General features: G+C 45.8%; 2 protein-coding genes across 3 annotated transcripts; one reads left to right on the top strand and one right to left on the bottom strand.

Moving 5' to 3' along the window:
- The first annotated feature begins 2,800 nt into the window (after positions 1-2,800).
- Positions 2,801-14,007, top strand: arfgap2 (ADP-ribosylation factor GTPase activating protein 2). 2 transcript variants are annotated; one of them, XM_070978338.1, is made up of 16 exons: positions 2,801-2,922; positions 5,045-5,163; positions 5,737-5,809; positions 5,928-6,059; positions 6,655-6,735; positions 6,898-7,006; positions 7,325-7,381; positions 9,803-9,855; positions 10,247-10,383; positions 10,484-10,615; positions 10,752-10,877; positions 10,969-11,121; positions 11,229-11,355; positions 11,478-11,565; positions 12,323-12,447; positions 12,540-14,007. In XM_070978338.1, exons 1-16 carry the CDS (start codon positions 2,851-2,853, stop codon positions 12,558-12,560), a joined length of 1,605 nt encoding a protein of 534 aa, XP_070834439.1. In that variant the 5' UTR covers positions 2,801-2,850; the 3' UTR covers positions 12,561-14,007. The 2 variants fall into 2 exon arrangements, with proteins under 2 accessions (XP_070834439.1, XP_070834523.1); XM_070978422.1 differs by having other exon boundaries at positions 2,809-2,922; positions 6,901-7,006.
- Positions 13,927-20,608, bottom strand: pex16 (peroxisomal biogenesis factor 16). The gene is made up of 11 exons (XM_070978539.1): positions 20,300-20,608; positions 20,121-20,156; positions 19,509-19,585; positions 19,034-19,167; positions 18,351-18,451; positions 18,137-18,214; positions 17,737-17,889; positions 16,961-17,033; positions 16,015-16,134; positions 15,714-15,778; positions 13,927-14,730 (listed from the first exon to the last, which is right to left on the bottom strand). Exons 1-11 carry the CDS (start codon positions 20,430-20,432, stop codon positions 14,672-14,674), a joined length of 1,029 nt encoding a protein of 342 aa, XP_070834640.1. The 5' UTR covers positions 20,433-20,608; the 3' UTR covers positions 13,927-14,671.
- Between the last annotated feature and the right edge of the window lie 8 nt (positions 20,609-20,616).

Below are 20,616 nucleotides of genomic sequence, written 5' to 3'. Positions count from 1 at the left end.
CACCTGCCTCCATGATGTCTGACTGAATCTGTCTGCACAAACGTTTGTTCAGTCAGTTTCAGTCTCAGAGATGTCAAAGGCGGTTCCCTGGAATTCACACAACAGGACAAACCAGCTCTGTGCTGAGCGGTAACATTATGTTTTTGAGAAAGTGGCACCCACTGTCGACAGCTTGAGGTATGATTAAAACTGATTATACGTTGTCGTCGGATGTTTTGTCACTTGTTTTCTACAGACTTCCATCCACTGGTTTGGGCTGCACTAATCAAGCCGAGACACTGCATCCAGCAGGCCCAAAAAATCACTCTTAACACTGTCCACGCTTTTGTTGTCGAGGGTTCTTCCCTCCCTCGTTTAATGGATGGACGCTGTGAAGCCATGATTGTCACTAATCCCTCAATTAGGACGAGCTTTAGAGTCACAGTCTGGAGTTCGATCAGCTTTCAGTTCAGGGCTCAAACAGCAGGCGACTCTTATCAGCTGTGCTCTTTCTGAGCAGCCTGAATTATTCACTGGTGACAGTTTTCCTGGTTGATTAAATGATTTCTCATGAGGACTCTCTGATTTAAGATGGACAAAGAGAACCAGAGAAAGTCTCAGGCCAGTCAGAACCGAACGGATGAGATGAAAAAGATGATGATAAAGGGAAAATGTGGAGCGTTTGTTTGACTTGTTCCAGTCTTTACCTTAACGGACATGGAAGGAAAAAAGGTTTGAAACCCATCAGAGCAATCTGCAAAATGCACTTAAAATATTGGACAAATAAGTAATTATTGAGCCAGCAAAGAAACCTGTGTCATCATAATAATTTCAAATATTATATATCTAACATATTATGACTGATTATAACAGTGTGGCTGATCTATTTTATTTAATGTGAAGTCTACTCTATCACCACGCATCATATTTTATAGATTTGTTATTATATAACTATTTCATGAACTGGTGGAGAATTATTCTTGTTATTAAGCTGTATTGATCTATCTTAAAGGGCCTGAAAACCTGTTTTCTCCCTCAGCTTTTTTCCCTTCAAGGTGCACGAACACACTGGTCTCTGCAAAAAGCCATTTTGTTTATGTTGACATGACGCTTTCTATGTTTGTGTTTTGGTCTATTCTGGTTTTATTGTCTGAAGCGGGCAGGGCTCGTTCTGAATACGATGACGTAACACATTTACCTGAGCCAATGAGAGTTCAGTAATATGTTATAAAATGTGATGACAGGCTATGCGCTCACGCCCGGGGGGAAATATCACTGTCAGCCCCATCAGAACATACCGCACCCACATAGTCGTGATGACGCAGATTCTCTCACCTGCAGCCTGACTGATGCATATTTAGAGTCAGGCGCTCCAAACAGCTTCACCTGAGAAATACTGCTTAAAACTGGACTTGTAAGATGAGTGTCGCTGGAGTTTTAACCTCGTCAGATTGTTTTTTACTAATGCTTCTACACTATTTATCGTCCATATTGGCAATAGTACTTTTGAAAGTAAAACTGTATATATTGTGCATATACTGCATAGTCGTGGTATTTGTCAGGTGCAATACAACATGTCATCAGTAGTTTTCTCATAAGAATATTAGCAATAGTACTTTTTTATGGCAGCAGGATTTTTATGGCATTTGCTATTTTTGTATTATCTGTACAAATGTTACTTGCTGCCTGTAAGGATTAAAATTCCCTGGTGTGGGATCAGTAAAGTCTTATCTTATCTTATCTTATCTTATCTTATCTTATCTTATCTTATCTTATCTTATCTTATCTTATCTTAGTCGTTTTCAGAAGTGTTAATCTTCTTCCTTTACCAAACATAGACCACAATTTAGGCTTTTGGAAACTTTCTTTTTCTCCTTTGTTGAAATAAACAAAGAACAAGTTCGTTGTGGCCAAATAGCACAAACTGCAGGACCAAAGTAACACAGATGTTCTGCAATATGACTGCTGATAAAAGCACTAAATCAATTACAAAAAAAAGTCTAAAAAACTGTAACTAAACCACAAGTGAAGGAGATAAAATATAGAGAGCACAATTTACGTCAACACCTGTCCACATTTTATATTTTAGCTGAGTAAAATGTGGGAATAGTTTAAAACTAACTGTGTTAGTACATAATGATGAGGTAAGAGCCAGTCCACAAAGCCAGGTGACATTAAATGTGATGATGTCGTTCCATTTTTAATAGATTTAACAGGAATGCAGATAAATAAATAAATGGAGTGAACGCTGAGGTAAAAGAGCTAAATTAAAAACCTCTGCATGACTCCCAGGAGTTACACGTGATGATAGAAGAAACTCCTCAGAAATAAATAAATCCTCATTAAATAAGTAATCCACCAGTATAATGTTGTTTTGGGAAAAAGGGACATTTATATTTCTATAATCTCCTTATTTACTGGTTATTACTATGTATGATAGATAGATTTATATACATAGGTTTTGTTGATATTATTGTACATAAGGACAAAGTATATGTCCCAAAGCCCAGCCTTTTGGACACCTGAGACACAGACCTGACTGATCAGACTCTTTGATCCCATTAAGGGCTTGATGCTGATTGGTTGAGCAGTAGAACAGGGTCAGTCGAAGTGTTGTCAATAACATTTAAATTAGATATTAATCAAGTTCAATCGGATATTATAGTTTAAAGTGCAACTTGACAATAGATTAATAGTTTCAATAGAACGACGAAGCGCCAATCATTTGACTTAAAGTCAGTTTCGTCATCTAGAGGTTTTACGTTCGCTTCCGCGAGCATCGAAGGTCAAAAACAGCTTTCGCTTTTTATATTTTGAGGCACACGAGGACCCGTAGTGACGTCAGCTGATGGAAATTATCACAGTGGCAAGATGGCTACGGAACCAAATAAGACTGAAATCCTTACCATTTTCAAAAGATTAAGGTCTATTCCTACAAACAAGGTAACCAAATAAGACGCCGCCGCTGAACGTGTGTCGTGTTGTTCCGGTGTCTGGTGTCAGACGTTCGTCGGTTAGCTTCGCCTGCTCGGTCAGAAGCCGTTAGCTGGTTGGCTAACTGTTTGCTAGCATGTAGCTCGGCCCGCTACCCGTTCAGTGTAGCTAGCAGAGCAGCTAGCCGCTGCTAGCATACCGGTAAAGCAGTCAAACATAAAGGCCACGTATACGTTTTGTGTGCTGATGGAGCTAACGCTGAGGCTACGCTCCGTGTGGGAAAATGAGAGGGGGAGTGTTAACTAGTCAGACTAAACTCTAGATATATTCAAAATAAGATACGCTGTTCCGTTAAGATATTAACGTTATTCATTTGACTCGTAATGTTTGACAGTATTAGCGTATGTCGCTAACAGTAGCCGCATCGCCTCCGGCAGAGCCATATGTTCAGTTCAGTTTTCGTTTACAGTGTCTTGCGTTTGGTTTTACACCGTAAAACCAGGATGGTTTTAGTGAAAGCATATGTTAAATGTTTTCCGCTCCAGGACTGTAGCCACGCTAGGCCTGGCTTTATAACGTTACTCTGACACAATGTGAACCACACTGCCATCTTTTCTCAGCGAAGCATTCATTTGGACGTAAATTTAGACTTTGGATGTAAGGAGTCCGTCACCTGTCCTCTTTTAAGCAGCAACAAGGGCTGCAAGTTCAAATTATTTGTTATCATCCATAGATATCTAGATTAGATTATAGTTCAGTCGATGGTTGTTCAGCCAATGAAATGTCCAAACATTGGGAACTGATCAGAGTCCAAAGTGACAGCATGGCAGCGTGTTGTTTCGTCTGACCAACAGTCCAACACAAACATGTCCAGTTTACGGGTATATCCAGAAGAGAAAAGCAGCAAATCCTCACATTTGAGAAGGTGCAATAAGAGAATGTTTGGTATTTTTGCTCAATCAATAACTGATACGAGCAGTCAGGTCTCAAAATTATGGATAACAGATTGAATCCTCTGTTTGTTGCTGTGACATTACGGTCGTTAAGCCTCCTAAAAACATGAATACTGATTCTGTTCGCCCAGGTTCTTCTTGTTAGTTTGGCCTTTCCTCTGTTCTCATTATTTTGATGTTTGTGGTTTGTTCGGCCAGCTTAGAGTAAGTTATAATCACATGATAATTATCCTTTATTAATTAAAGTGTCTCTGTGGCATTCTGCTTTGACACCGTCTGTTTGTTATGTCCACCATAATTTTCCTGTTTTCTTTAGCTTCAGTACGTCCATTTATGATATTTCTAAGATTTGCAGCCAAACCGGTGCAGATCCAGACGCAGCTGGCAAACAACCAGGCGAAATGTTAAATGAACCACGATGAGGTTTTGAAACTTTCCTCTTCGGGTGCTGCATTGCATAACTGAAACACAGACATCATTAAAGTAATGAGTTTCACCTGTGCGTTTCCCACTTGGACGAGTCACAGTCTATGCTATGAAAAGGTGTGGAGGATGGTTTGTGTGTGCACACTTAAGAAATACATTGCTGTTGTGCTCACACAGTTATTCAGAGTCAGGCCAGCAACGTTTACACCGCATAACGAGCAGATCTGCTGGTCAGTAAAAGGAAACGGACGTGATGCTCGTTAAGCAAACATGAGTTAAATCCAGGTTATGAAGAGGCCGATCGTGCTCACTGTCCGTAGCAGGAGAGCCATTCTGTGTGTAAAAACCGTTTTCAGCCTTTAAAGGCGACAGAAAAGTTTTGGAATCACTGCTTTACTTTGTGCAACTACCACAGATCCTTCCATCCAAAATCAGGCATTTTTCCTCTGTTTCTCCAAGTTTTTCTGTGGGTGGCCGGTCTACGGAAACATGTTATACACAGCTGAAACAGCTGGGTGATGATAAGAACATTAATCTGCAACAATTTTGATAATGAAAGAATCTGTAAAAGTCATTTTTCAAGCACAAAATCCAGAAATGCACTTGTTCCGGCCTCTTTCAGACTGTTGGTCCAAAAGACAAAACAACGTTTTTCATCACTTCCTGAAAGCATCAGTTTCATGGTGACCGTGTTGCTGCAGAACAATGTAATTACCATTCTGACGCTGTGTGTGCGTGCTGTTTGTGCTCAGGTTTGTTTCGACTGTGCTGCCAAAAACCCCAGCTGGGCCAGCATCCCGTATGGTGTGTTCCTGTGCATCGACTGCTCAGGCATCCACCGCTCCCTGGGAGTTCATCTCAGCTTCATCAGGTAGGCTCGAGGATAACGTGGCAGGGTAGCCGTCACCAGTCGTCACCTTGAGTCTTTTTTGACAGTTTAAGTGAGGTCTTGAACTGTCAGGGAGTGGCGGCGGCACTTTAATAGCCAGGTACAATTCATTTAGTCAGACGTTATTCGTACGTCAAGAGCTCCCGTGGCTTGATTTCCAGTGATGTCGAGAGTTCAAACAGTTCAAACAGAACGAATCCACATGAAAATAAGGAGAAAGAACAGTTAATGTGCATGTGGGCTGGTTTTAAACTAACCTGTTGGTACAGTTTCATTAAGTTTTAATGTGTGCGCCACATAACTGAAAGCAGTTTTCCTAAATTGATTGTTTTCACGCGGGACTTTCAGCATTAGCCAATCACTGGTTATTCATCAAAGGCCTGATCGAATGCTCAGAAGAATGAGGAGGATGTGCTGTGTAGGGAGTGATTTTGTCTTTCGACCACAGATTGTGATTGAATGAGACTCTTCTGGGATACTTGGTCACCTGTAGAGCCATGCTCAGGTGTGCCTGGCATACTGCTGACTTTCCATGTTCTTCCCTTTTCCCCACAGATCCACTGAGCTAGACTCCAACTGGAACTGGTTTCAGCTTAGATGTATGCAGGTTGGAGGCAACGCCAACGCGGTAAGTCAGACTGACCACTCATGAAATGAACTGAAAACATCATCTGTAATCAGCTGGTGTTGTTTGGGAGGACTTCTGCGATGTGATTCAATAACTCGCCGTCTCTTCCTGTCTGAAGACGGCGTTCTTCCGCCAGCATGGCTGCTCCACAAACGACACCAACGCCAAGTACAACAGCCGTGCAGCCCAGATGTACAGAGAGAAGATTCGGCAGCAAGCCAACGCTGCGTTGTCCAAGTACGGCACGGATGTGAGTATGAGCCAGTGGGAACGGTTTGGGGAATATATGCACCAACAGCATGAAGCTGCGCTTTCAGCCCTCGGTCTGTCAGACCTCTCATTCCTCAGAAGATGTTGTAACTGACAGGAAGACACATCCCGTCTGACAGGACAAGCCTGACTTTATTCACCTGAACGCAGGTAGTTTAGTGAGAGACAGCAAACCCACACTTAGCCGAGTTTGAGGCTTGAATCATCGTATCGTACACACACACGTCTGCTCTCTTCCTCGGGAAACATGAACCACGCTGCAAACACACACAGTAATCATCAGAAGTGTTTGTCCTGTGGATCGCTGACGTAGTGCTTCTCATTGGATGGTCATCAGTAGTTATCAGTGTGTGAGCCGTGGAAGCAGGCCAGGTCCAGAGTCTGCAGCGAGTCTACCAATCACAGGACGTGATGATCACATAACGAGCTGTAAACCTGCTCTGTGTGTGTGTGTGTGTGTGTGTGTGTGTGTGTGTGTGTGTGTGTGTGTGTGTGTGTGTGTGTGTGTGTGTGTGTGTGTGTGTGTGTGTGTGTGTGTGTGTGTGTGTGTTCACGCTCGTCCTGTGCTCTTGCAGCTGTGGATTGACTCCTCTGCGGGAGGATCTCCAGCTGCTCCTGAGAAGAAGGAGGCAGACTTCTTTGCGGAACATACACAGGTTTGTTTTTTGCAAAATCACGACCCGCTGCCGTCTTCAGGAAGCATGTTATATGTGAGTTTAAAGATGGTCGCCACGTGCCCGGGAATGGTTCATTTCTGTTTAGAAACATATTTAAAAGATGAATGATGAACCACCTGGATGTGTTTTTTTCCTTTTCAGCAGCCTGCCAATGACTGGAGTATGGCGCCGCCCTCTGAGCCAGAGCAGAATGGAGCCGCCATCACCCCACAGCTGGTGGACACGACCACGAAAGGCCAGGACGACAACCGTTAGTAAAATCAGTTACCTTCCTGTTTTACTCAGTTACCTGCGTAACGTGTGGCCCTGGAGGTCTGAGAAAACAACCCTGACGGGGTTATAGTGATGTCATTGGGGTTATCTTGGCCAGGTAACAGATGGACTGCGTCAAAAACTGCAGGTGTTGAGGTGGAGATGGATGGACGATCAGCAGGCGGCGTCTGATGTTGCAGCGCTGCTTTAAAACAGCTGAATCAGTCCAGGCTTTGATTTAGGGGGATTCAGCTGCATGTGATGAATGAAAGTCAGCAACATTCGCTTGAAATGTTTCTCCTCTGCTCCTTTCTAGAGCCAGAGGACGGACCGAGCATCGACGGTCTGAGCACGTCACCCAGAGCATCCATCGGTGAGTCTGTTAGCTCGAATCAGCGTCTGTGAGCGAAGGCGCAGGCATCGCCTCGCTCTGACTTCAGTGCCATCATTGACCATTTCCCACCCCCGTTTGACATCCGTGCTCATTCAGAGGATACATAATGTACTCGCCTCGGTCTCTGGATGTTATATGATCACATGGTTATGATGATAATGATTTAAAAACACGCAGCACTCAAGAGAAATCAGCGCCAGGAATGGTGATTTCCCAGTCCCGTCCCAGGTAGATTGTGTCAGTGATTGAAGGCCTCGTTTTTTCCTCCTCCGGGTGATCTCCAAGAACCACACACTCACCCTTCAGTTATGTTTGCAAAGTAATAATTATCTGTAGTGACTGAAGACATACCTGCACACACCTTGCTCATTTAGAGTTCTGTTGTACGTAGACAGTGAGAACAAATCAAAGCACGATCACTTACATGAGATACATATGAAGAAGCAAGCAGCACACATCTCTTCACACCTGGGAACATGTACTGAACCTCACCCTGTTCAGAAAACGTGTAAGAAATGTGAACATTAAAGACACAAAGGGGGAATAAATGCAGAAGTTACAGTTTGGCAGTCAGTTAGTCACGTTTTGATGATAACAGCAGCAACGATCACGCTGAAGTTAAACCTGTGGAATGACGGTTTTCTTAAAAATGACTCAGAACAGTTTCTCAGGGTAGCTGCTGATTAGTTTCTTATGTTGGTTAACTGACTAATAATTCATAGTCTTAAACGCGTCATCAGCCGTGTTGGTGCTGGCGGTGGATTCAGTAGCCTAACCTGGGCTCAGACCTCGCCCGTAAACATTACTCTTCTGTTAAATCAGCTTCTTCTGTGTCTCGCTTATGACCGCGTTGTCCTGGCCTGTAGAGGACTCCATGCGTTTGTCGTCACAGGAGGGACGGACACCTACAGGTGACTGGAGTGGGCATAGCTGCTAACGCTGTGACGCATGGCTGTGGCGCTTGACTGACGCGGCGTCCAATCGTCCGCCTTCCCCTCTCTGCTCTTTGTGTAATGGAAAGAGTGCTCGTGGTAGTTTACTCCTTGACGAGCTTGTCAGAATCAGACAGAAAAAATCTGCGCATTGATTTGTGTAAATGTAGAGCAGCCGTCATGGAGCTGTCTGATGTACCTGCAGGGGATTACTGCGAGGGTGAATACTTGCTGCTGGCATTTCCCACAAAAGCTAACATCACAATGATGAATGAGATCAAAGAATTCTAATAACAGTGTTCGTCAGGGCGGGCTGTCTCTCTCCAAAGCATCTGTCTGTTCATTTTCTCATGACAAAAGCAAACTAACAGCAGTGTTGTGAGAGCTTGAAGGTTTTCATCTGGCTGCTAACTAAAAATCCAAGTCATGCTGTGGTGTCCTGGTTTACCGGCCTTTAACTGAGCAGAGGCGGTTTGAGATTAAGGCCACTTTCACACCAGAGCTGTTTGGTCCACTTCAAACGGACCAGAGTTCGTTTCCTCGGATAGTCCGCTTCGTTTGGGCAGGTGTGAAAGCTCGTCCGAACTCTGCTGCGGACCAAACAAGCGAACTCTGGTCCGCCTGAAAACGTGGGTCCCTGGTTCGGTTTGTCTGCAGTGTGAAAGCTCACCGGACCAAACACAGGACCAAATGTACGCAGTGACGCTGTACGCAGAGCATACGCATGCTAACATACAACATGTCTCATCTGTATTAATAATTCAGCTTGATTCTGCATCTCTATTTGCAGCTCGTTAGTCCTTACGTGAATGTTTACAGTTGCTATGGCAACAAGTGACGGCTGACATTAGCAGTTGCTAGCTAGCTTAGCTCAATGGTCTGAACAATAACCCATAAATTCACAATTTGGCATATTTAAACAAAATCAAATCACAGCTACCAACAGTCACAGTCCTTAAACTCTGAGCTCATCTGTTGTCACATGTTAGATCATCAAATTTAGGAAAATAACAGAATCAGTCCCTGACGAGCTACGATAGCGTTATAGGAACAGTTGTGTTCACTGTTGTTTCTCCGGGCCGGGAGGGAGGGATTTCTCCTCCTACTTTGTCCAATGGACGAGCGCCCCTTTCAACCACGTGATGCTGCTCAGAAAGTTCAGTCCGCTTTAGAAATCACAGCGTGAAAGCAGAACCGAAACAAGTGATAAATGAAACAATGCTGCGACTTTCAGCTCCCCAATCGAACCGAGTCCGCTGGGTCAGGTGTGAAAACGACCTAACAATTAAACCAACTGGTTTGCTCTCAGTGCTGCTCTGCAGTTTGAGCTTGGTTTTTCTGAGCCGCTGCGTTTGTCTTGCTTTAATTTCAGTGTGAAAGTCATTCTCAGGCTTCCTGCTCGGCCAAACGGAGGCTTCAGAATAGAAATACCTCGCAGTTTTTCAGCAGATTGCCTCTTGTGTTACAGATGTGAAGCCGTCCATCATTGGAAAAAAGAAGCCCATGGCTGCCAAAAAAGGGGTGAGTCACATTTTCAGCAAAGCACGAACCTTGTGTTTGAGGAGCTGGATTGAAAAGATGTTCACCTCTAACAGTGGGTGGAGGAAGTCCTCAGCGTCTCCAGTGAGACACAAAATCAGAGAAACTCCGTATGTCCGGTTTTAAAAAGATGTGCAGGTGTGGAGTCAGAAAGACGTGAGCTGACCAGGCTCGAGGCTACGTTAGCTGCTAGTAGCTTAGCGCATAAATAAGATGATATCTCTGTCTGTGCTGCATCTGTTTAGACCTTTTGTCCAGCGGAGTCACAGCCCACACATGCTAACTGTTAAAGTGGAGCCTTTAACGGATATGAGCTGCTCTCAGCACAGAGCCCAGGATGAACTTTAACCTTTGACCTCTCCCTCCGATGCAGCTCGGTGCAAAGAAAGGTCTCGGGGCCCAGAAGGTGAGCAGTAAGAGTTTCTCTGAGGTGGAGAAGCAGGCGCAGGTGGCCGAGAAGATGAGGGAGGAGCAGGCTGCTGAGGCCAAGAAACAGGCCGAGGAGTCCATGTAAGATCACAGATGTGTTGTTTTATCTCTTATTGGACAATTCAGTTAAAACTGAACCGAGATCAGCTTCACCCGACGTCACTCGTTGTGGCTTTTGCAGCGTGGCCTCGATGCGTTTGGCCTACAAAGAGCTGGAGATCGACAGGAAGGTGGAGGAGAAGAAGCTCCAGAACATGGAAGGCAAGAAGAGAGAGCAGGCGGAGAGGCTGGGCATGGGCTTCGGCAACAGGAGGTAAGATCGGAGCGTGGGGGGTCAGCGCGAGGCTCCTGGGATCAGCTCCCACGTGGGCCATGCAGGCGAGGCCTCAGCGATGTGTCGTCATCACGGCGCCGTCGTTCCATCTCTAAGTGTGTGTTTCCTGTTTCAGTGCCGTGTCTCACTCGGTGATGTCGGAGATGCAGGTGATCGAGCAGGAAACTCCTGTGGGGGCCAAATCCTCTCGCTCCAAACTGGACATGTTTGACGAGCCGGGTTTCACCTCCGGACCCCCCAAGTACGTACGACACCTGTCGGAGGACGCCTGCTGGTTTACGGTCTCCAGGCCTGCAGGGACGCTGTCCTTCATCTTCTGCTTGATGTTTCAGGTATAAGGACAACCCATTTACAGTGGGAGACAGCTTTGGATCCCGGTGGGACACTGAGGGAGGGACCGCCTCCTTTACCACCTCCTGGGCTCTGGAGAAGGAGGACCCCAAAGAGGAGGTCACCATCTCTAGTATTCAGCCAATAGGAGAGAGGTATCTACACACACACGCACGCACACGCACACACACGCACGCACAGTCTGTGTAAGCAGCGGCGTTCGCTGGCTGCAGCTCTGATTCGGCCTCTCCGTTCATTCCAGACTTCCCAGCAGAAGAAAAGCCGAGGCGTCGGCTCCAGTGTCCGAGTCGAGCGAGGCCAGACAGAAGTTTGCCAACGCGAAGGCGATCTCTTCGGACATGTTCTTCGGTCGGGAGAGCAGCGCAGAGGTGAGGCAGCTCATCTTCGTCCTCCAGCAGCAGCACGTCCAGCTCACGGAGAGAGAAACGGTTTCTCTGTAAAACTGGACTGTTATTTCTGAGGTGTTGACGTCAGTGTCTTCTCGTCTCAGTATGATGCAAAGACAAGACTGGAGACCATGTCTGGGAGCACCTCCATCAGCTCAGCTGACCTGTTTGGGGACGGCAGCGACCATAAAGGTAAAAGCTGTTTGTTTTTCTTAGTGTCCATGCTGTGAATCTCCACATCAGTGAGCTGATTTTAGTTCCTGTAAAAGAAACCAACTGCTCACTGCAGCTTTTAGCAAACAGGAGAGAGAGAGAGCGTTTGCTGGGGACTATTTTCAGCGGAGGATGAATCCACGTTTGGTGCTGCAGTGAGTGTTTGAGGCAGCAGGACGGTGTGTGTGTGACCTGAGTCAGAGTAAACTACAGTGTGTGTGTTTGTCAGCCGTTCACTCACTGATGCGTTCAGACCTGCTGTGAAGCTCTGAGAGCTCAGAGAGAATAAGATGGAGCTCGGGTGGAGCTGAGTGGAGCCTGGTAGCTGAAAGAGCGTCCACGCCCAGAATCATGCATAACTTCAAACTAATATCATGTTAATGAGTGAGTCATATCAGGATGAGCGCTGTGCAGTTATGTAGTGAATGAGGAAACCAGCTGCAGAGGCCAGACGGTTCTGCATCAGGCTGTTTATTTCTGCTGTACACTCGTTTTAATGTGGAGGTCTATGGGGACTGACTCGCTTTTGGAGCCTTGAATGGCCATTTGAGGAACGGCAGCTCATGTTTTGGCTTCATTCTTCAGCCCGGAGGTTGCTGCTTGGTTTGGTATCTAACTGTCCCCCATCCACCCGTCCCCCCTGTCCTCCCCGCCCCCCGTCCCGAAAACCAAACCTCACGTAAAACTGAGTGAACGCTGAAGGTGACGCCTGTGCTGCTTCCTGTCTTCCTCTCAGGGAGGGCGTCGGGCTTTGACAGCGTGCTCCCTTCCGGCCCCGACATCGCACAGTTCAAACAAGGAGTGAAGACCGTCGCGGGCAAGATGGCTGTCCTCGCCAACGGAGTGATGAATACAATCCAGGTGAGACTTCTGGTTGCAGGAGCTCTGGGAACGATCCGGCATGGTGATCTCTCCTGTTGGCTCATTTGTCTGCTTTTTTAATGTCTTCTCAGGATCGTTACGGCTCCTACTGAGCGACCCCGGCGAGCGAGCACCGACCCGCGGGAAGACTTACTAACGCCTGCGTAGAGCCGAGCAGCCTCCTCACGACACGAGCATTTGGGCGGCGTAGATGGGCCGAGAGGGAAGCGGAAAGGATTGCATGGGAAAGAACTTGTCGCCCACCTTCTTTTAGAGACGATTTCACAGGAGTGAGACAGTGTTTTCTTCTCTCATTCTCATTTTCAGACTCTTGAGTTTTATTTTCTTAAAGGAAACATCGCAGGGCGCCATCTTCTCCAAACCAGGAGCAACGTCGCAATTTACTGTGGAGAATTTTTTGGTCTTAGTTTTCAAAATGACGTCAGAGTTAGTTCTGCTCTATATTATTCCTTCTACATAAATCAAAGTGTTGTTTTTGATTCATATTATTCCTTCATGCTTAAGTCTTTTTTTTGTTCATTTTATTGTGATATTAAAAAGGGTGCCGTATATATTTCCAGCGTTAATTTGCAGAAGAATCCACGATGTGTGCATTCAGTGTTCACTCAGTCCAGTTTGTTCACAGCTGAGTTTCTCATTCACATCCAGCTCTGAGCGTTTGTGAGCTTTGGACTAAGCGTTTCTGTCTGAACAGACTGAAGCGTCGGAGCGTCACGTATTTAACGTCCTCGCTGCTGTTGATCCAGGAGTGTGCGACTCGCTCACGTGTTCGACAGACAGACTCAGCAGAGGATTTTAAAGTGGAGGTCAGACCCGAACAGGCGCCTCACGCTCATGTGAGGCGTCGTTAAAGTATGGAGAGAACGAGCCAGACGTCAGAACGCGCCTAGCCCCAGCTCATAAACGACCACTGTTTCAACAGCGCGTCTCCGTTTAACGACGCAGAGACGCCCTGATGTCGCGCTGCCTTTTCTTTTCTCTGCAGTGTGAACTTTTATTTTGGAAGGCTGACTTCAGTCTTCAGTTTACAGTTTTATCTGCTCGTTTTCAGACCCGCCGGCTAACAAAAAACACTTAACACTGGAGGTGTGAGCCGCATCCCAGCGGTGGTGCCTGTCACTGATGATGATGATGATGATGATGATGATGATGATGATGAGGCCAAATGATTAAACTCAGAGGCGGTAGACATCAAATGGCATCAGCCCAGAATGAACTCCGTATAATATGAACAGCTGGCATGAGTCACAGTAAACACCTCATCAGATACTGATCTTATCTAATATCCACACTCATCACGTCTCGTTCCTGGCAGATTCGACATCCAATAAATCGCTGAGGTCTGCGGACCGGTTTGTAATTTCCTCTGATGGATAAGAGCGTCATCCTTTCCCAGCGTGGCCATGCCGTGTGTGTCCCACCCATGATAAACTCTCCAACAAGCAACAAACGTGGACTGAAACGATGAAACATTCAACTATTTATTTGTAGGCTACAAAAAGAAAATTATTCAGTATGTTAATAAAGATTGAAAACATCTGCCGCTTCCTGCTCATTGACTCTCACACACACACACACAGCCTGAAACCTGTTTGTGCTGTCGCACAAGTTTAGCCGATGTCGAAGCTGCTCGTGTTGGTATTTTACAGTCGCTCGGTTTGTGCGTGTCCTCGTCCTCACATAAAAACTGGCCAGCTGAATCAAAGGACGGGGAATTGAGCGCCGCAGGGGTTCACGTTTCACTCGGCTTTATAAATGTGATTCTCAGTCATGACTGCTTAGTGTTACGTCCTCTCTGGGAGGGTTTCTGCCCTGCAGTGAACCGCTGACCCTGGATCAGGCGTCACTGCGAGAGCTGTGGACGAGGAGGAAGTTATAAAACAACACTGCCCCCAAAACAACCTTCCATCCACCAAATACATAAGTGTTCAGAGAGCGGCAAATTTCTCTTCAGCATTAATCAAAGCAGCGCCGCGTCGTGTCACGCTCGAGGTAATAAAACCTGTTTGCTGATTACTGGAAGTAATCTCACAACAATCCATCAGCAGTCTAAAATCAGCTTCCTCGCTGTCAGTCAGAGGAGATCGTTTGGCATCATTTCAGCAGATTTTTGGGGGAATTATCGTCTGTCCCTCGCGGTCCTTCCTCGCCGTCGCCCTCGTTGCCTCACAGAGGTCAAAGATCAGAGCGCGTCCAGCAGGTTTTATCCCCAATTGTAGAAGTAGATCTTCTGCCAGGTGGGGAGGTAATCCATCAGAGGGCCTGAACAGAGATCAGAGGGAGAGCTGAGAGCTGAGGCTGCAGCATTTTTTCTGTTCACACATGCTTGACTCGATATGCCGCCCATAAAACTCAACTGTCTGAATAAGTGGCTGCCAGTCAGTCACATCTGAGCCACCATCGTATTAAACACAAGTCATTTGGGCTACGAGTGGCGACAATGTGGGTACAGATAGATAAAGCAAACGATGCTGACGGGAAAATGAGCCCTGACTCGCTGCTCAGGTTTCCACCTGATGAACACATGACTGTGTCGGCCTGTGACTCAGACAGCTGGAGGACGAGTCTTCACCTCGCACGTCCGCTGAAGGCTAAACGTGGAGCCACACAGTCCACAGACGCACTCGCTGACGTCAGGAACAGCAGAATATCTGATGCTGTAGCTGTGAGGCGCCAGCAGCTTCCTCTGCAACAACTCCATCGTTTGGTAGGAATCATTAAAAAAGGAGACTTTAACTTTTAGACTTTCAGGTAATTCCTGTTTACTGCAGCCGAGCCGACACGTTCAGTGAGTCACAGAAGGCCGACTGAACACGGACGAAATGAAGTTTTATATCTACAGTTCAACAACGGGAACAAAGTTTATGATATTTCTACTTTCCAGGAAACATTAAAAGATTTCATATCTATTAAATAATGGAATATAAAATGATTTTTAACGGGAATAAAGTCAAAATAAAGCCACTTTCTTTCCTTTAAAGGCCCTGAAACCCATTTCAGACCACAGTGTTTTCACCTGTGCTGAGCAGGAAAAGCTCCAATCAGGACTTGAATGGTGGCAGCTGTTGGGGGGGGGGGGGGGGGGGGGTGTACATCAGTAACACTGTCAGTCAATCTGAGGTGAAACCACACCCACACAGTCCTGACCTTGTGAAGGTCAAACTCCTCAGAAATAAGAACTATACATTTAAAGTGACGTTGAAAAGCTCGTACGCAGAGCTCAGCGGACCGTCCGCCGTACTTACGCGCCACGAGCCCGATTCCTGGGACGTGATCAGCCAGGAGTTTGAGCAGGAAGAGGATCTTCTCCCTGCAGACGAGGACACAGTCACGGCCGTTAAAACACAACAATTGTGCTTTTTTTAATAATAAATAATGATTATCAATTCATCGTTTCAGTCATTTCTAAGCAGAAATTTGTGGTTCCAGCTTCTAAAACTGCTGCTCTTCTGCTTTCTGTCCTCGTGAACTGAACATCTTTGTGTTTCTGGATGTGAACCTGATGGAACTGGATGAAGGCGTCACCGTGCACACTGAGATACTCACTCTGAGTACTTGTCATAGAAGGGTGAACGCAGAAGGTAGTAGAGGAAAAGAAAGGTTCTCCTCCTCATCTCGGCCCTCTCCCATCCATTCTGAAACTTTGCCTCGCTGAGCACAGCGAAGCTGGAAACAAAGACAAATGACTGAAGGAATTCTCTCATTCTCTTGAGAATTGCCCCCTAGGCGACTCTCAGTTTGCCGTTTTCATTAATCAGCGCACACCTGTCAGGTGTGACAGACATCCTAAAGGCAGAATGTGGAACATTTCTGGATTGAAATGCCTAAAAATGACTTGACCTCTCTGGTACGCTTTGATGAGTCAACGTTTACATCGTCTTAAAAGTTAAAAACCCTGAGAAATCTGTCATTTTATTCAAGGTAACAGTACGTTTCACCTGGTTGCCGCCTCGTCAAACTACGCTGTCTGTTACTCTTGTGACTGAGAGACCCCTGGTGGCAGAAATGTCACACTGCATGTTTAAAACAAGCTGAAGTTTCAGGTGAACGTCTGACGGCACAGCGAGCAACTTGTGACCTCAAACCTGATGCACATGAAATGATTCAGCTCCTTCAACATTTACACTGGATGATTTCTTGATTCCTGACTTTATTTCATATTTTATCCATTAACAGAAATATTTGTTTCCTCCAAAACACAGAGGAGAACATAACGTCGGCCTGCTGCATGATGAGTAAAAACCAAAGGAGAAAACTTTTGGACTAAATCCTCACAGCTGAAAACTCCATGAACATCTTAATGACAGCTTTGTGTGTCGTGAGTTAACTTCTGCAACGGCAAAAATAATGACAACGATGCACAAATAACATGTTTAGATGTTAAGTTTGCTTCAAACAAACACGGTTTGTGTTGTGAAGATAAAGATCAGACGTGCCGTTCAAAGTGTTTCTGATTACAGGTGAACAAATTAAAAAGGAGGAGCTTGTTCACCTGGAAAGTTCGAGGACTCCGGAGATGAGCCACGGCTTCCAGGACTGTTTTCCACAGAGGCCGAGGCAGAGCACTGCAGTCAGGAGGGTCTGCTGTAAGGAAAAACTCCTAAGACTACAAACTACAGCAGGAGTCTGGTTCTAACTGTGGCTCTTTTGCTCCTCGCTCTGCTTTTAAAAGAAAAGTGTTTTGGCCTGATTTTAACTTGTTTTGGGTGATTTGTGTAAATGTGGACAAAAGCGTCTTGAAGCGTTGGTCCATGTCCATTTCACTCCCACCCCTCACACACAGCTTTCTATTGAAGGACACCCTGCAGAGGAACACACAGCTCTCGCCATCTAGAGGTCAAAGTGGGTAATGCAGGACAGCGTCAGTTCAGAGACCGAGGAGGTCAATTTATTAAAAACAACAAACTTCATTTCTATAGAACTGTTCAATAAAACAAAGACAACACCTGCAAAGTAAAATCAACTAGAATTTAAATGTTGAAAAGATGAAGATTCCCCATAAACCTTCAGTCTGTTCAGGCTCATCGGACAGAAACCACAGTTTTTGGGTTCATATTCAGGTCAATTATGATAAACTGCTTCAGTTTGGCTGCTCTGTCCTGAAAGATGATCACAGATTTGTCCTCCCACTGAAGCTGGATGACATGAAAATACAGATGAGATTCAGACTCAGATTAGAAATCTGAAACATTTTTGAGTGCGTTCTCTGTTGGATGAACCTGTAATTCAGTCTCCGTGCGGGCCGAAGTGACAAACAGTGAAGGATACAGTGGACGAGCGGCCGTCCGATGAACACAGACTCAGCGATGGTCTCCTGGATGCTCAGCTGTGTTGGTTTGCTGTTGAGCCTCTGCCCGTTTAAGCCTCTCCTCCTCTTCCTCTGAGCCGGTGCAGCTCCCAGCCGAGGCTGCAGGAGGCGAGCTGGAGCACCAGAGACGAGAGGAGGTGAAGAAGAAAAGTCAGTAAATCCTCCAGTCATAGTCATTTTGAGGGGGGTCTGTGTCCCCAACTGCCCCGTTAAAGATGGTCCCAAGACTAGATTGAGAGACCCCTAGTGGCAGAAATCCCACACTGCATGTTTGACACTTCTTCAAGTCTTTTTTGTGAAAAGTTAAACCTCAATTTGAATCCACTACAGCGATTAAAGAGAGAGCTGACGTAGTCTCACCGCTGCCCAGTGGCCGGATGACCCGTCCTGACCTCTGACCCACGAAGCAGGGGTCGTCCTGCTGCTCCGCGTCGTCATCTGTGGAGGAGAGGAGGCGAACGCAGGAGGAGTCACTCCTCGTAGACACATCACTTATTCACCGATCATCATTCATTCATTCATCAAACTCTCTCTGCAGGACAAACATGTCGACAGGAAGTGATGAGAAACAGACCTTCACCGACGAGCTCTGCTCCTCTGTCCAGAGGGATTATGGGAGGTGAAGTCTGGATGCCGGATTTGTACCACAGAAGAAGTATGATGCGAAAAACTGCCCTGGAGGTCAACGTGAGAGGAAGACGGGTCAGAGACACACAGTGTAATCACGCTACATGCGATTTAAAAAGTGTTCAAAAAGAGTTTATCACACAGAATTCTAGAAATGACGACATGAAGTTTCTCTAAACATGAGCTGACAAATTACATCAAACCAAGCCCACACTGAGCGGAGGCACTCATGTTCATCCACTACATGGCCAAAAATATGTGGACACGGAAACGTTCCACCCACACGTGCTTCGTTTCACAATCATCTGCATTAATGTGACTCCAGAGCAGCCTCCTCTCCTCTCATGTCATGTGCTGCTTTGAGCTCAGAGGCACCGACAGGTCGAAACAGGAGTGAGTCGCCAACCAGCAACATGCAACAAACAGGGCTGTCCACATACTTTTGGCCATATTTTGTATGCTTTATGATATGATTTTTAATAAAGTCATATTAAGAGACACAAAAAGTTGAGTTTGTTCAACTAAAAATTCTAGCATTTTCTTTAATTTTCCAATCTTTCTTCTCGTTAATTTCCATTTCAAATGATGAAAATAAATCTAATTGAAAGCCAGAAGAGAAGGAATCCGTACTTAAAAATCTGAATGAGTCCGATGGCCAGCCAGCGGCCGATGTCACCCCACAGCTTGCAGGCTCCCATCTCCAGAAACACCTCCACGTACTCCAGCACAGACAGCCAGGTGAGGAGCCGCTGCTGAGAGAGAGACTGGACACGACACGACACGACACGACACGACACGACACGACACGACACGACACACCTGTCAGTGTGCAGCTCAGGGTTAAACACACCTGCACACTTTGCAGTAGTCGGTACAAATATATTTATATATAATATAAATATAAAGTGAGAGCGCTTCCCTCCATCCTTTGCATAAACCAGAAAAACCTCCTACACCCCCTCCCAGATTGCTGCCAACCAGCAGACCTGAGGGATTTTTACTGACATACTTTGCGTCGTGTCCAGCAGTGAATAATCCAAACCCGCCTCAGACAAAATGTTTATTTCCCTGTGAGTGAAATCTGAGTGATGCAGCGGTCGCTCACCACAGGGAAGCTGCATCTGAGCCCTTTGCGCAGAATACTGTCGTTGAACAGCACCAGCAGGTTGGAGGCCGAGTACACTGAAAAGACAAAGAGCCACGAGGAGGAAGATCTTCAGAAACGAAGGGATGACGCGTCGCTGGCTGTCAATCACCTGAGAATCACGACGTGAACTGTACATTCACAGAACTACAAATGATGCGTTTAGAGACAGACTGGTCATCGTTAGCGATTCATCTGTTAGTTTAAATGAATCATTTCACCTTTAAAATGTCAAAATTCTCAGAGCTCAAGGTGACAATAATCATCCCAAAAGCCAAATATATTCAATAATCAATGACCAGTCTTCACTTTGAGAACATTTTTGTTTGATAACTTTAGATTATTAAATAGTTATTGATTCATTTTCTCTTAATTGACCAGTTAATGAATCTACTATCTTCTACAGCCGAGCTGGTGTTTGATACCAATATTGAATTTAATTCAAATCAGTGAGACTTGTTAGCATCTGTTTGACATTTTATAAGAAGATACGGACTATGATAAGATCATGTGTATGTCGGGCTGAAGAGTCCTGAGTAAAAGCAGCTGTGTTGACTCTGGACTTTTACTCACCAAGCTCTGATATTTCATGAGAATCCGCAAACCGCCCTGCAAACCAACAGTGATGACAGTCATTACGCTGCGGACAGTGAGGCCGGGGACATGTTTGTATGGGTGAAAATGAAACTCGTATCTGCTCTGCAGTCAGACCTGAAGCTGAGCCACATTTAATTCTGCCTGCTGTCACTGACCTGCGATCAGGTAGGAGAGTGTCCGCACGGTGCTCTCCAGCTGTGCTGTGGCAGCTGGGTTTCTCCTCACATACTCAATGTACCGCTCGTAAAAGCGACTCAGTTTGTCGATGTTCTCCTTAATGTGCGACATTTCTGCGTTAACTTAAAGCACACGGAAACGTACGCCCCTCTTTTAACCCGCTGTGGTCACAATATACCAGCTACACGAAGAAGTTTGGTAGTTTTCAATAAATCAGACCTCTTGTAGCCACTCTTGAAACCAAACTTCCGCGTTGGCGAACCGTCCGTCATTTATGTCCCCCGCTCACAGGTTC

Source organism: Chaetodon trifascialis, chromosome 1, assembly GCF_039877785.1.
Source record: "Chaetodon trifascialis isolate fChaTrf1 chromosome 1, fChaTrf1.hap1, whole genome shotgun sequence".
NCBI lineage: Eukaryota > Metazoa > Chordata > Actinopteri > Chaetodontiformes > Chaetodontidae > Chaetodon > Chaetodon trifascialis.
This window is presented reverse-complemented; position numbering and strand designations above follow the sequence as displayed.

Coding starts and splice junctions, on each gene's coding strand:
- arfgap2 (XM_070978338.1), top strand. CDS start 2,851: ATGGCTACGGAACCAAATAAGACTGAAATCCTTACCATTTTCAAAAGA. Junction 7,382..9,802: donor GTCACCCAGAGCATCCATCG/GTGAGTCTGTTA, acceptor CTTGTGTTACAG/ATGTGAAGCCGTCCATCATT. Junction 11,566..12,322: donor GGACGGCAGCGACCATAAAG/GTAAAAGCTGTT, acceptor TCTTCCTCTCAG/GGAGGGCGTCGGGCTTTGAC.
- pex16 (XM_070978539.1), bottom strand. CDS start 20,432: ATGTCGCACATTAAGGAGAACATCGACAAACTGAGTCGCTTTTACGAG. Junction 19,168..19,508: donor TCAGATGCAGCTTCCCTGTG/GTGAGCGACCGC, acceptor TGTCGTGTCCAG/TCTCTCTCTCAGCAGCGGCT. Junction 16,135..16,960: donor GGAGTCCTCGAACTTTCCAG/GTGAACAAGCTC, acceptor CTTTGTTTCCAG/CTTCGCTGTGCTCAGCGAGG.